The sequence below is a fragment of the Mustelus asterias genome, chromosome 5 (assembly GCF_964213995.1).
Source record: "Mustelus asterias chromosome 5, sMusAst1.hap1.1, whole genome shotgun sequence".
Lineage (NCBI taxonomy): Eukaryota > Metazoa > Chordata > Chondrichthyes > Carcharhiniformes > Triakidae > Mustelus > Mustelus asterias.
The window spans coordinates 30,213,192-30,229,683 of NC_135805.1; the positions used below are offsets into that span (position 1 = coordinate 30,213,192).

The 16,492-nt window shown below is 43.7% G+C and overlaps 1 protein-coding gene across 6 annotated transcripts in view; it reads left to right on the forward strand.

Annotated features, from left to right (window-relative positions):
* The window catches only part of ddo (D-aspartate oxidase), a 139,836-nt gene that overhangs the window by 98,110 nt on the left and 25,234 nt on the right, over positions 1-16,492 (forward strand). For all 6 annotated transcript variants that reach the window (XM_078212360.1, XM_078212361.1, XM_078212362.1 and 3 more), the window contains 2 exons: positions 287-395; positions 7,305-7,481. In XM_078212360.1, the coding sequence (XP_078068486.1) occupies positions 287-395; positions 7,305-7,481 (286 nt within the window). The remainder of the gene's footprint in view (positions 1-286; positions 396-7,304; positions 7,482-16,492) is intronic.

A 16,492-nucleotide genomic window follows, 5' to 3' on the forward strand; every position in this document is an offset into this window, starting at 1 on the left:
GTTGCAAAAAGTATTTATCCCTGGTGGGTGACAAAATGACATCCATATGTGAAGATTGAACAATATTATCAAAGGTAAGTAAACTAACATTCCAGTTATTCTTATCACAATTGGAACACTTTTGTGAAGGCTATGGCAGGCTTATGTCAATAATAGTCTGTTCTATTTTTGGCAACCTTTCTGTGCATTAATGGATGTGTTATCGGCTGTGTATGTATGTTCTGATTGTTTAGTTTCATTTTTACTGATTCTAGTTTTGACATGTATCCTATCTTGTTCAAATCAGAGACACCAGTTGAACGTCAGAAACGCTGGTTTGAAGATACATTTGCTCACATCTTCTCTATTGCACAGTCAGCAGAGGCACCTGATATTGGTGTACAGTTCCTGTCTGGGTAAGGCGATCATTTTCAGTTTCTGTTGTATGTTAAATCAAAGACTTACTGGTGAAATTTATTGGGATTTCACATTTCAGGTGAGACATTAAACGTTGGCCCATCTGTCTTTTCTTATTGTGGCTGTACTGGCTCTTTGAAAGGTCTATCCAATTGTACCCACTCCCCATGGCTGATCTAATTGTGGCATTAATGCCGCTTCTTTGCCTATATCCTTTGGCTCTCCGGTCAGTCAATAACCTGTCTAACTCGGTTTTGAATATATTCAATGACCCAACTCTACTTATAACCCTGGAGGAGAATTCTAAAGATGAACAACCCTCTGGGGGTAGAAATTCCTCTTCATCTCCATCCACAATAGGAGACCCCTGAAAAACTGTGGTCCCGGTTCTAGGTTCCCCCACGAGAGGAAACATCGAACAAAGAACAAAGAAAATTACAGCACAGGAACAGGCCCTTCGGCCCTCCAAGCCTGCACTGACCATGCTGCTCGACTGAACTAAAACCCCCTACTCTTCCGGGGACCAAATCCCTCCATTTCCATCCTATTCATATATTTGTCAAGGTGCCCCTTAAAAATCACTATCGTATCTGCTTTCACTACCTCCCTTGGCAGACCTTTGGGTAAAAAACTTGCCTCATACATCTCCTTTAAATCTTGCCCCTCACAGCTTAAACCTATGCCCTCCGTCGTTCCAGTGAGAACAAACCAAGTTTCTCCAACCTCTCCTCATAGCTAATGCCCTCCATACCAGGCAACATCCTGGTAAATCTTTTTGGTACCCTCTCCAAAGTCTCCACATCTTTCTGGTCGCGTGGCGACCAGAATTGAACACTATATTCCAAGTGCGGCCTAACTAAGGTTCTATAAAGCTGCAACATGACTTGCCAATTTTTAAACTCAATGCCCCGGCCAATGAAGGCAAGCATGCCGTATGCCTTCTTGACTACCTTCTCCACCTGCGTTGCCACTTTCAGTGGCCTGTGTACCTGTACATCCAGATCGCTTTGCCTGTCAATACTCTTAAGGGTTCTGCCATTTACTGTATATTTCCTATCTGTATTCGACCTTCCAAAATGCATTACCTCACATTTGTCTGGATTAAATTTCATCTGCCATCTCTCTGCCCAGGTCTCCAACCGACCTATATCCTGCTGTATCCTCTGACAGTCCTCATCGCTCTCCATAAATCCACCAACCTTTGTGTCATCAGCTCCGAAAGCTTGTGGCTTGTGCTACCAAATAAACCTGTTGGACTTTAACCTGAGTTACTTCTTACCTCCCCTGTAGCCAGTGAGGATACAAAGATTTCTCTCAAGGCCCCAGCAATTTCCTCCCTTGCCTCTCTCAGTATTTTGGGGTATATCCCATCAGGCCCTGGGGACTTGTCTACCTTAATGTTTCTCAAGAACCCCAAAACCTCCTCCTTTTTGATCTCAACATGACTCAAACAATCTACACACCCTTCCCCAGACTCATCATCCACCAAGTCCTTCTCTTTGGTGAATACTTACACAAAGTACTCATTTAATACCTAACCCATTTCCTCTGGCTCCATGCGTAGATTCCCTCCCCTGTCCTTGAGTGGGCTAACCCTCTCCCTGGCTACCCTCTTGCTCTTTATATATGTATAAAAAGCCTTGGGATTTTCCTTCATTCTGCTGGCCAATGTTTTTTTGGACCCCTTTTTGCCCTCCTTACTTCTTGCTTAAGTTTCTTTCTACTTTCCTTGTATTCCACACTTGCTTCATGTGTTCCCAGCCTCCTAGCCTTGACAAATGCTTTCTTTTTCTCTTTGACTAGTCTCACAATATCTCTCGTTATCCAAGGTTCCCAAAACTTGCCATACTTATCCTTCATCCTTACAGGAATGTGCCGGTCCTGAATCCCTATCAATTTACACTTGAAAGCCTCCCACATAGAACCATAGAAAATTACAGCTCAGAAACATGCCTTTTGGCCCTTCTTGTCTGTGCCGAACCATTTTTTGCCTAGTCCCACTGACCTGCACTTGGACCATATCCCTCCACACCCCTCTCATCCATGAACCCGTCCAAGTTTTTCTTAAATGTTAAAAGCATTTACCACTTTATCCGGCAGCTCATTCCACACTCCCACCACTCTCTGCATGAAGAAGCCCCCCCTAATATTCCCTTTAAACTTTTCTCCTTTCACCCTTAACCCATGCCCTCTGGTTCTTTTCTCCCCTCGCCTCAGCGGAAAAAGCCTGCTTGCATTCACTCTATCTATACCCATCAAAATCTTATACACCTCTATCAAATCTCCCCTCAATCTTCTACGCTCCAGGGAATAAAGTCCCAACCTATTCAATCTCTCTCCGTAACTCAGCTTCTCAAGTCCCGGCAACGTCCTTGTGAACCTTCCTTGCACTCTTTCAATCTTATTTACATCCTTCCTGTAACTAGGTGACCAAAACTGTACACAATACTCCAAATTCGGCCTCACCAATGCCTTATATAACCTTACCATAACACTCCAACTTTTATACTCGATACTCCAATTTATAAAGGCCAATGTACCAAAGGCACTCTTTACGACCCTATCCACCTGTGATGTCACTTTTAGGGAATTCTGTACCTGTATTCCCAGATCCCTCTGTTCAACTGCACTCTTCAGAGTCCTACCATTTACCCTGTACGTTCTACTTTGGTTTGTCCTTCCAATGTGCAATATCTCACACTTGTCTGCGTTAAATTCCATTTGCCATTTTTCAGCCCATTTTTCTAGTTGGTCCAAATCCCTCTGCAAGCTTTGAAAACCCTCCTCACTGTCCACTACACCTCCAATCTTTGTATCATCAGCAAACTTGTTGATCCAATTTACCACATTATCATCCCAGATGTTGATTTGCCCTCAAACATCCTCTCAGCATCCAACTTGTCAAGTCCCCTCAGGATCTTACATGTTTCAATAATATCACCTCTAATTCTTCTAGACCCCAGTGAGTGTCAACCTTTCCTTATAAGACAACACCTTCAGCCCAGGAATCAGCCTAATGAACCTTCTCTGAACTGCTTCCAATGAAACATATCCTTCCTTAAGTAAGGAGACAGAAACTGTACACAGTACTCCAGGTGTAGCCTCACCAACGCCTTGTATAGTGGTACCAAGCCTTCCTTACTATTATACACTCCTCCAACAGCCGCCCCCCCACCCCCCCACCGCATTGCAATAAAGGCCAAGATTCCAATTGCCATCCTAAATTATTTTTTCATATTTATGTCCTATAATCTTTTGAAAGTTATGTTTGAACCCACTTCCACCAGTCTTTCAGTTGATGCCTTCCAGATGGTAACAGCTTGTTGTGTAAAAAAGAAACTATCCTTTCTTTGCCTGAACATTTTTGCCAATTATCTTAATTCTGTGTCCCTTGGTTACCAACCTGCCTGCCAGTGAGAGCAGTTTCTCTATGCTGTTTGTTCATTCATTGGTTTGTTTGTTCATTTTCACTGTTGCCTTAGTAGGGCCGTTGACATTTTCTTGCTTCTGGTCTGGTGTTCTCCGAGGCTCCCTCAGTCCATATCTCAATGTTATCCCTCCATCCGATTTTCCTTCTCCCTCTTCTGTTTTTACCCTCAATTTCTCCTTCAATTGTTGCTGGGGCAAGGCTGTCAGGTATATTTGACTATTTTTCTCTCTCCTACACACACAAGCACACCCACACATGGGCGACATCGTGGCACAGTGGTTAGCAATGCTGCCTCACAGCGCCAGGGACCCGGGTTCAATTCCCAGTTTGGGCCACTGTCTGTGCGGAGTCTGCACATTCACCCTGGGTTTCCTACAGGTGCTCCGGTTTCCTACCACAGTCCGGAAGACGTGCTGGTTAGGTGCATTGGCCCATGCTAAATTGTCCCTCAATGTACCCGAACAGGCAGTGTGGTGACTAGGGGATTTTCACAGTAACTTCATTGCAGTGTTAATGTAAGCCTAATTGTCACACTAATAAATAAATTTAAACACTAATTGCACTTAACAACCCTTTTGATTCCTGAACTTCTCCTCTTGATCTAACCCACTCATTTGTTTCCTGTCCACCCAACTGATTCTGAGCATCCTTCACCATGTCAAAATTTCAAAAGCTGTGATCCTGCTCTCATCCTCTTTCTTCAGAGTCCAACTCTCACATCCATAAAGGGAAACATTCCACACTAGTGACTTCACTGGACAGTGTTTCCAGCTTCATGCTGATGCTTTTGGGCTTCCAGATGCTACTTAAGTCATTGGTCAAGCCTCTTGCTAATCTAACCTGGATTTTACTGTCGCTTGTAATTTTGGTAACTTTGAGGCAAAGACCAACGTTATGGTTCAAATTGGCAATGGAATAGTAAAAATTGAAAGCACCAAGATAGAGGCAGTGGACAGTTTCAAGTACCTTGGTTCGATGTTAAACACCAAAGTTTCTCTACATGTACTCTGTCAAACCCCAAGTGTAAGTAAGATTTCCAGAGTAATGTTTAAAGAACAGCTGAGAGCTCTCCCAGTGTTGAGTCTTCAACCAAAGCCAGAAACCTTGCTTAACTGATTATTTATCTTGTTTGAGGTGTGTGTATGGGCTTCGGCACTTAGCAACATAACAATAACGATTGCTGTAGAAAAGTAAGTGCTTTGGGACATAAGATTATGAATACAAGTTGTTCTTTTGTTCTTATTTTATACAGATTTAGATAGTATATTATAACAGGAATATGTGTTGCAATTAGAAGTAGCAGATGCATCTGGAATGCTGTTAATTGGATATAATTGAGCGAAAAGGAATCTTGGAGCACATGCCATTTGGATGGGTCATTTCAAGCATGTCCTGCCAGCCTCTCGTACTTTATGGAGGGTGCCTTGCTAGGGGATGTCAAGAATTTGTTGCAGCATTAAATTGGGCTAGCGAGTGTTGCTAATCAAAATGGGCTGAGTTTGTAAAATAGAGCAGTAGGAGGAGAGCGAAACGAAGTTGGAATGTTGACAGGATGAAAGATTGGAAAGGCCTCGGGAATAATGCCAGAGGTAATAATAGGATCAGAGCAAATAAAGCAGGTGTGCTTATTATCTAACAGGGCAGACAATTCAGAGGAGGCAGAGTTGGTGGCCGAGCGTAGAGATGTCAGACAGAAGTGTGAATTGCATAAAGAGATGCGCTTTTAAAGATCAGTAGGGGTTTGAATGTTGAGGGATGTTGAGAATATCTAATTTCATAATTCTCGTGTTCTATAAGTTTTAGTTTTAGGAATGGAATTTTAATTGTTGACTATGTTGCATTTTCCTGCTTTTTGTGAGCAGGACATATCTGGTCACTGTTCCACGTTGCCGGATAGATGCCAGTGTTGTAGCTGTACTGGAACAGCTTGGCGAGGAGCATGGCAGGTCCTGCAGCATAATTTATCAGTACTACCGTCGGATTATTGTCAGGGCCCATAGCCTTTGCAGCATCCAGTGCCTCCAGCCATTTCTTGATATTATGTGGAGTGAATCAAACTGGCTGAAGACTGACCTCTTTGATCCTGGGGACCTCAAAAGTAGGCTGAGATGGATCATCCACTCGGCACTTCTGGCTGAAGATTGTTGCAAATGCTTCATCTGTGTCTTTTACACTGATGTGCTGGACTCCCCCATCATTGATGATGGGGAGGTTTGTGGAGCCTCTTCCTTCAGCTATTTGTTTAATTGTCCACCACTATTCACAACTGGATCTGGTAAAACTGCAGAGCTTAGATCTGATCCATTGACTGTAGGATGGCCTGGCTCTAACACATGCTGCTTTCTGTTTGACATGCAAGTAGTCCTGTGTTGTAACTTCCCCAGGTCCATTTTTAGATGTGCCTAGTGTTGCTCCTGTGCTCTTCATTGAAACAGGGTTAATCCCTGGCTTAAGAGTAATGGTGGAGTAGAGGATATGCCGGGCCATGAGTTAGATTGTGGTTGAAAACAATTCTGCTGCGGGTAGCCTGCAGTGCCTCAAGGATGCCTAGTTTTGATTTGGTCAAGGTGTTTGCTAGGGGAAAGGTTAGGTTTGGATCATGGTTTACCTTCAGAGGTTCATGAAGATGAAGAAGGGAGTTGGGGAGAATCAAATGAGTCTGATGAATTGGATAGTTGGGATATGAGTAAGTACCAACAGTTACTCCAATGCAAGTTGTGCCTGAAACCAGTTGAGATCCGAGTCAGAGTCAAAGTGACATGTCTGATGAAATGGGGGGAAATTTGTCGGCGGATAATTTTTCCCCATGAATAAGGTGGGGGGGGGGGGGGGGGTGATGGGGGGGGTGGTGGGGGTTCCATGTGAACCTTTGTGCACTGTGATTGCCTTTAAAAATGGGACCCCGATAAAGTTGCTGGTGGAGTGGGCTCAATCAGACCCACCCTCTGCCATTTTTCTTTCAATGTTTTCTTTCAATGTTCCCAACGATATGGCAGAGAAAGCTGCCGTTGGCGCCTGCGGCTTCGGTGCCATTTTCCCCGCCCGCTATCGGCCTTTGCTGATATTCGGGGAAATCCCACCCTGCGATTCCATGATTCAATATTTTTTAGAAAGCCTACCACTGAACTCAATATTGCTGGCAATGGAAAATGCCGACCAGTTAGAACAGTTATTCATTTTCACCAACTTTGAAATCAAATGGCTCCTTTAATTTTGGAATATCTTGGTTTTAAATACAACACAAAATTGCATTTAGATAGCACCTTTCACTTTGTAAAATATCCCAAGATGCCTTCCGAGATAAAATTTGACTCTGAGATCCGTAATGAAATATTAGAACCAGTAACAAAAAGAATAGATTTAACAGAGCAACTTGAAGGAAGAGAGAAAGGGAGAGAGGTTTAGGAACATCAAGGTATAAAAATATTACGCTGTTGTTCTGCCTGATTATATATTTTTTCTTTCAATGCTTTTCCAGATGGGAAATATTTGAAGAGCCTCCTAAGGAACGTATCCCATTCTGGTCCAACATTGTGCTTGCATTTCGGGTCATGAATGATGCTGAGCTGAAGAGGTTTCCACAGGCCACCTTTGGCTGGATGTACACCACTTTGATTTGTGAATGTACCAACTACTTACCTTGGTTGGAGAAACGGTGAGTGTTTCAACCTGAAAATGGGAAGCCCCCCCGCCGTTGTGGTTGAGTTGGTTGCACCCTTGTCTCTGAGCCACAACATGCCAGGTTCATACATAGAAACATAGAAACTAGAAATAGGAGTAGGCCATTTGGCCCTTTGAACCTACTCTGCCATTCATTTTGATCATGGCTGATCATCAAATTCAATATCCTGATCCCGCCTCTCCCCCAATATCCCTTGATCTCTTTAGCCCCAAGAGCTATATTTAATTCTTTCTTGAAACCATGCAATATTTTGGCCTTAACTACTTGCTGTGATAGTGAATTCCACAGACTCTACATTCTTTGAAATTTCTCCTCACCTCAGTCCTAAAAGGTTTACCCCTTGTCCTCAAACTATGACCCTTAGTTCTGGACTCCCCCACCATCAGGAGCATTCTTTCTGAGTCTCCCCTGTCTCATCTGTGACAATTTTATAAGTTTCTATGAGATTCCCCTCTCACTCTTCTGAACTCAAAATGAATATAATCCTAACCGATTTAGTCTCTCATTATATGAGAGACCTGCCATCCCAGGAATTGACCGAGTAAGCCTTCGCTGTACTCCCTTTATAACAATAACATCCTTCCTTAGATAAGAAACCAAGACTGCACATAGTACATCTTCACATTGGCACAGTGGTTAGCATTGCTGCCTCACAGCGCCAGGGACCCGGGTTCAATTCCTGGCTTGGGTCAGTGTCTGTGTGGAGTTTGTATGTTCTCCCCATGTCTGCGTGGGTTTCCTCCGGGTTCTCCAGTTTCCTAAGACCATAAGACCATAAGACATAGGAGCGGAAGTAAGGCCATTCGGCCCATCGAGTCCACTCCACCATTCAATCATGGTTGATTTCAACTCCATTTACCCGCTCTCTCCCCATAGCCCTTAATTCCTCGAGAAATCAAGAATTTATCAATTTCTGTCTTGAAGATGCTCAACGTCTCGGCCTCCACAGCCCTCTGTGGCAATGAATTCCACAGACCCACCACTCTCTGGCTGAAGAAATTTCTCCTCATCTCTGTTCTAAAGTGACTCCCTTTTATTCTAAGGCTGTGCCCCCGCGTCCTAGTCTCCCCTGTTAATGGAAACAACTTCCCTACGTCCATCCTATCTAAGCCGTTCATTATCTTGTAAGTTTCTATCAGATCTCCCCTCAACCTCCTAAACTCCAATGAATATAATCCCACGATCCTCAGACGTTCATCGTATGTCAGGCCTACCATTCCTGGGATCATCCGTGTGAATCTCCGCTGGACCCGCTCCAGTGCCAGTATGTCCTTCCTGAGGTGTGGGGCCCAAAATTGCTCACAGTACTCCAAATGGGGCCGAACCAGTGCTTTATAAAGCCTCAGAAGTACATCCCTGCTTTTGTATTCCAAGCCTCTTGAGATAAATGACAACATTACATTTGCTTTCTTAATTACGGACTCAACCTGCAAGTTTACCTTTAGAGAATCCTGGACTAGGACTCCCAAGTCCCTTTGCACTTTAGCATTATGAATTTTGTCACCGTTTAGAAAATAGTCCATGCCTCTATTCTTTTTTCCAAAGTGTACGACCTCGCACTTGCCCACGTTGAATTTCATCAGCCACTTCTTGGACCACTCTCCTAAACTGTCTAAATCTTTCTGCAGCCTCCCCACCTCCTCAATACTACCTGCCCCTCCACCTATCTTTGTATCATCGGCAAACTTGGCCAGAATGCTCCCAGTCCCGTCATCTAGATCGTTAATATATAAAGAGAACAGCTGTGGCCCCAACACTGAACCCTGCGGGACACCACTTGTCACCGGTTGCCATTCTGAGAAAGAACCTTTTATCCCAACTCTCTGCCTTCTGTCTGACAGCCAATCGTCAATCCATGTTAGTACCTTGCCTCGAATACCATGGGCCCTTATTTTACTCAGCAGTCTCCCGTGAGGCACCTTGTCAAAGGCCTTTTGGAAGTCAAGATAGATAACATCCATTGGCTCTCCTTGGTCTAACCTATTTGTTATCTCTTCAAAGAACTCTAACAGGTTTGTCAGGCACGACCTCCCCTTACTAAATCCATGCTGACTTGTCTTAATCCGACCCTGCACTTCCAAGAATTTAGAAATCTCATCCTTAACGATGGATTCTAGAATTTTGCCAACAACTGAGGTTAGGCTAATTGGCCTATAATTTTCCATCTTTTTTCTTGTTCCCTTCTTGAACAGTGGGGTTACAACAGCGATTTTCCAATCCTCTGGGACTTTCCCTGACTCCAGTGACTTTTGAAAGATCATAACTAACGCCTCCACTATTTCTTCAGCTATCTCCTTTAGAGACTTCCCCGGGAATTATAGACCGGTGAGTCTCACTTCTGTTGTCGGCAAGATGTTGGAAAAAATTATAAGGGATAGGATTTATAGTTATTTGGAGAGTAATGAATTGATAGGTGATAGTCAGCATGGTTTTGTGGCAGGTAGGTCGTGCCTTACTAACCTTATTGAGTTTTTTGAGAAAGTGACCAAGGAGGTGGATGGGGGCAAGGCAGTGGACGTGGTATATATGGATTTTAGTAAGGCGTTTGATAAGGTTCACCATGGTAGGCTTCTGCAGAAAATGCAGATGTATGGGATTGGGGGTGATCTAGGAAATTGGATCAGGAATTGGCTAGCGGATAGGAAACAGAGGGTGGTGGTTGATAGTAAATATTCATCATGGAGTGCGGTTACAAGTGGTGTACCTCAAGGATCTGTTTTGGGGCCACTGCTGTTTGTAATATTTATTAATGATCTGGATGAGGGTATAGTTGGGTGGATTAGCAAATTTGCTGATGACACCAAAGTCGGTGGTGTGGTAGACAGTGAGGAAGGGTGTCGTAGTTTGCAGGAAGACTTAGACAGGTTGCAAAGTTGGGCCGAGAGGTGGCGGATGGAGTTTAATGCGGAGAAGTGTGAGGTAATTCACTTTGGTAGGAATAACAGATGTGTTGAGTATAGGGCTAACGGGAGGACTTTGAATAGTGTGGAGGAGCAGAGGGATCTAGGTGTATGTGTGCATAGATCCCTGAAAGTTGGGAATCAAGTAGATAAGGTTGTTAAGAAGGCATATGGTGTCTTGGCGTTTATTGGTAGGGGGATTGAATTTAGGAGTCGTAGCGTTATGTTGCAACTGTACACAACTCTGGTGCGGCCGCACTTGGAGTACTGTGTGCAGTTCTGGTCCCCACATTACAGGAAGGATGTGGAGGCTTTGGAGAGGGTGCAGAGGAGGTTTACCAGGATGTTGCCTGGTATGGAGGGGAGATCCTATGAGGAGAGGCTGAGGGATTTGGGATTGTTTTCGCTGGAAAGGCGGCGGCTAAGAGGGGATCTTATTGAAACATATAAGATGATTAGAGGTTTAGATAGGGTGGATAGTGATAGCCTTTTTCCTCTGATGGAGAAATCCAGCACGAGGGGGCATGGCTTTAAATTGAGGGGGGGTAGTTATAGAACCGATGTCAGGGGTAGGTTCTTTACCCAGAGGGTGGTGAGGGATTGGAATGCCCTGCCAGCATCAGTAGTAAATGCGCCTAGTTTGGGGGCGTTTAAGAGATCCGTAGATAGGTTCATGGACGAAAAGAAATTGGTTTAGGTTGGAGGGTCACAGTTTTTTTTTTTAACTGGTCGGTGCAACATCGTGGGCCGAAGGGCCTGTTCTGCGCTGTAATGTTCTATGTTCTATGTTCTAACTCTAGGATGTAGCCCATCTGGGCCCGGAGATTTATCAATTTTCAGACCTTTTAGTTTCTCTAGCACTTTCTCCTTTGTGATGGCAACCATATTCAACTCTGCCCCCTGACTTTCCTGAATTGTTGGGATATTACTCATGTCTTCTACTGTGAAGACTGACGCAAAGTACTTATTAAGTTCCTCAGCTATTTCCTTGTCTCCCATCACTAGATTACCAGCGTCATTTTGGAGCGGCCCAATGTCTACTTTTGCCTCCCGTTTGTTTTTAATGTATTTAAAGAAACTTTTACTATCATTCCTAATGTTACTGGCTAGCCTACCTTCATATTTGATCCTCTCCTTCCTTATTTCTCTCTTTGTTATCCTCTGTTTGTTTTTATAGCCTTCCCAATCTTCTGACTTCCCACTACTCTTTGCCACATTATAGGCTCTCTCTTTTGCCTTGATGCATTCCCTGACTTCCTTTGTCAGCCATGGCTGCCTAATCCCCCCTCTGATAACCTTTCTTTTGTTTGGGATGAACCTCTGCACTGTGTCCTCAATTACTCCCAGAAACTCCTCCCACAATCTGAAAGAGATGCTGGTTAGGTGCATTGACCTGAATAGGCGCTGGAATGTGGTGACTAGGGGAATTTCATAGTAACTTCATTAGAGTGTTAATGGAAGCCTTACTTGTGACTGATGAAAAAACTTTACTTACTCCAGATGTGGCCTCACCAATTCCCTGTACAATTGCAGTAAAGCATCCCTATTCCTATACTCAAATCCTCTCACTACGAAGGCCAATGTACCATTTGCCTTCTTTACTGCCTGCTGCTTGTGTGCTTTTACTTCCAGTGACAGATGCACGAGGACACCAAGGTCTTGCTGAGTATCCACCTCTCTTAATTTATAGCCATTCAGATAATCTGCCCTCTTGTTTTTGCTACCAATTTGGGATAACCTCACATTTATTCAAATTATACCGCATCTACCATGCATAGGCCCACTCGCTCAGCCTGTCCAAATCACACTGGAGCATCTCTGCATCCTCCTCACAGCTCACCCTCCCGCCCAACTTTGTATCATCTGAAAATTTGGAGATAACACATTCAGTTCCCTCTTCCAAATTATTAATATATAATGTGAACAGTTGGGGTCCCAGAACAGATTCCTGCAGAACCCAACTAGCCACTGTCTGTCAATCAGAAAAAGACCCATTTATTCCAGCTCTTTGCTTCCTATCTGTTAACCAGCTTTCTATCCATCTCAAGACACTATCCACAATGCCATGTGCTTTAACTTTACATAGTAATCAGCTATGTGAAACCTTGTCGAAAGCCATCTGAAAGTCTAAATATACCACATCCACCAGTTCTCCCTGGTCAACACTACAAGTTACATCTTCAAAGAATTCCAATAGATTTGTCAAGTATTATTTCTCATTTGTAAATCCATGCTGACTTTTTGTCTATTATACCACTGCTTTCCAAGTGCAGTGCTATGCAATCCTCAATAATGGACTCTAGCGACTTCTCTACTATTGAAGTAGGCTCACTGGTGTATAGTTCTCTGTTTTCTTCCTACCTCCCTTTTTGAATAGTGGGTTTACATTAGCTACCCTCCAGTCTGTAGGAGCCATTCCACAGTCCAAATAAATTTGGAAAATGACCACCAGTGGACCTACTATTTCTAAGGCTACTCCTTTAAGTACTCTGGGATGAAGATTATCAGGCCTTGGAGTTTTATCCATCTTCAAACACAATAATGTCCCCAAAACCATTTCTCTACTAGTACTGTTCAAGTCCCACTTCAGGAACTGAGCACAATGATCAAAGCTGATGCTCCAGTGGAATGTTGCACTGTTGGCAGTGCCGTCGTTCAGATGTGATGTTAAACTGAGGCCCTGTCTACCCTCATTCTTGGATAGGTATAAAAGGTTCCGTGGCATAATTTTGAAGAGGAGTAGGGGAGTTATACCTCGTGCCCTGGACAATATTTATCAATCAATCAATCAAGAGAGACATGTTGCTGAAACTTTTCTCCTTTCACCTGCTCAAGAGGGACAGGTTACTCCTTAACTGGAGAGGGACTAAATATCCTGGTGGGGAGATTTGCTAAAGCCTCTCGGGAAGGTTTAAACTAGTTCGGCAGGAGGGTGGGACCCAAAGCAGTGGGGCGACAGAAGAGAAGGTTGAGGACAATACAAAAGTTAAAGAGAGCATGTTAAATAGTAAAGGCAGTGTCAAAATCGTAATACTAGACAGGTCAGGCAAAAGCAGGGCAGAGAACAAGGGAAGTCCAGATTAAACCGCATTTACTTAAATGCAAGAGGCCTGATGGGCAAGGCAGATGAACTCAGGACAGGGATGGGTACGTCGGAACGGGATATTATAGCTATTACTGAAACATGACTAAGGGAGGGTCAGGACTGGCAGCTCAATGTTCCAGGGTACAGATGTTATGGGAAAGATAGAAGAGGAGGTAAGAGAGGAGGAGGAGTTGCATTTTTGATTAGGGAAAACATCACGGCCGTATTGAGAGTGGATATTTCTGAGGGTCCACCCACTGAGTCTATATGGGTAGAACTGAGAAATAAGAAGGAGGAAATCACTTTGATAAGATTGTACTATAGGCCACCAAATAGTCAGCGGGAAATTGAAGAGCAAATATGTAAGGAGATTATGGAAAGCTCCAAGAAAAATAGGGTGGTAATAGTAGGGGACTTTAACTTTTCCAACATTGATTGGGGCAGTCATAGTATTAGGGGCTTGGATGGAAAGAAATTTGTTGAGTGTATTCAGGAGGAATTTCTCATTCAGTATGTGGATGGTCTGACTAGAGAGGGGGCAAAACTTGACCTCCTCTTGGGAAATAAGGAAGGGCAGGTGACAGAAGTGTTAGTGAAGGATCACTTTGGGCCAGTGACCATAATTCCGTTAGCTTTAAGATAGCTATGGAGAATGATAGGTCTTTGATTTGATATGATTTATTATTGTCACATGGAATAGCATACAGTGAAAAGTATTGTTTCTTGCATGCTATACAGAGCATACCGTCCATAGAGAAGGAAAGGAGAGAGTGCAGAATGTAGTGTTATAGTTATAGCTAGGGTGTAGAGAAAGATCAACTTAAAAGTCAAAAGTCTGACAGCAGTAAGAAAGCTGTTCTTGAGTCAGTTGGTACGTGACCTCAGACTTTTGTATCTTTTTCCTGACGGAAGAAGGTGGAAGAGAGAATGTCCGAAGTGAGCTGGGTCCTTAATTATGCTGGCTGCTCTGCCGAGGCAGCAGGAAGCGTAGACAGAGTCAATGGAGGGAGGCTGGTTTGTGTGATGGATTGGGCTACATTCACGACCTTTTGTAGTTCCTTGCGGTCTTGGGCAGAGCAGGAGCCATACCAAGCTGTGATACAACCAGAAAGAATGCTTTCTATGGTGTATCTGTAAAAGTTGGTGAGAGTCGTAGCTGACATGTCAAATTTCCTTAGTCTTCTGAGAAAGTAGAGGTGTTGGTGGGCTTTCTTAACTATAGTGTCGGCATGGGGAGACCAGGACAGGTGATCTGGACACCTAAAAACTTGAAGCTCTCGACCCTTTCTATTTCATCCCCGTTGATGTAGACAGGGGCATGTTCTCCTCTATGCTTCCTGAAGTCAATGACAATTTCTTTCATTTTGTTGACATTGAGGGAGAGATTATTGTCATTGCACGAGTTCACCAGGTTCTCTATCTCATTCCTGTACTCTGTCTCATCATTGTTTGAGATCCGACCCACTACGGTGATGTCGTCAGCAAACTTGAAAATTGGAGGGGAATTTGGCCACACAGTTATAGGTGTACAAGTAGGTGTATAGTAGGGGGCTGAGAACACAGCCTTGTGGAGCGTTGGTGTTGAGGATGATCGTGGAGGAGGTGTTGTTGCCTATCCTTACTGATTGTGGTCTGTGAGTTAGGAAGTTCAGAATCCAGTCACAGAAGGAGGAGCTGAGGCTCAGGCCATGGAGTTTGGAGATGAGTTTCATAGGAGTAATGGTGTTGAAGATTGAGCTGTAGTCCATAAATAGGAGTCTGACATCAGTGTCTTTGTTATTTAGGTGTTCCAGGGTTGAGTGCAGGGCCAGGGAGATGGCATCTGCTGTGGACCTGTTGTGGTGGTAGGCAAACTGTAATGGATTCAGGCAGTCCGGGAGGCTGGAACTGATTTGTGCCATGACTAATCATTCGAAGCACTTCATAATGATGGATGTCAGAGCCACTGGATGATAGTCATTAAGGCACACTGCTTGGCTTTTCTTAGGCCTGGCCCAAAAGTTAAAATTCTAAATTGGGACAAGACCAATTTTGATGGTATTAGATAGGAACTTTCAAAAGTTGATTGGGGGAGTCTGTTGACAGACAAAGGCACATCTGGTAAGTCGGAGAGTGTGTTAACCAGGGTTCAGGGTAAGCACATTCCTTTTAGAGTGAAGGGCAAGGCTGATCAAAGTAGGTAACCCTGGATGACTCGGGATATAGAGGCCCTGGTCAAGAAGAAGGAGACATGTGACATGTATAAGCAGCTGGAATCAAATGGATCACTTGGAGAGTATAGAGGGTGTCAGTGTAGAGTTTGAGAGAAATCAGGAGGGCAAAAAGGAGACGCGAGATTGCTTTGGCAGAGAAGGCAAAGGAGAATCCAAAGAGCTTCTACAAATACATAAAGGACAAAAGAGTAACTAGGGAGAGAATAGGGCCTCTTAAGGATCAACAAGATCATTTATGTGCAGATCCACAAGAGATGGGTGAGATCATAAATGAATATTTCTCATCAGTATTTACTGTTGAGAAAGGCATGGATGTTAAGGAAACTTGGGGAAATAAATAGTGATGTCTTGAGGAGTGTACATATTACAGAGAAGGTGGTGCTGGAAGTCTTAAAGTGCATCAAGGTAGATAAATCCCCAGGACCTATTATAAAAAAGATATTATTAAACTAGAAAGAATGCAGAAAAGATTTACTCTGATGCTATCGGGACTTGATGGTTTGCGTTATAAGGAGGGGCTGGATAGAATGGGACTTTTTTTTCCTGGAGCATAGGAGGCTGAGGGGTGATCTTGCAGGGGTCTATAAAATAATGAAGGGCATAGATAATGTAGATTGCATCTTTTCCCGAAGGTAGGGGAGTCGAAAATTAGAGGGCATAGGTTTAAGGTGAGAGGGGAGAGATACAAAAGGGGTAATTTTTCAAACAGAGGTTGATGAGTGTCTGGAACGAGCTGCCAAAGATAGCAGTGGAGGGGGCTACAATTTTGTCTTTTAAAAAGCATTT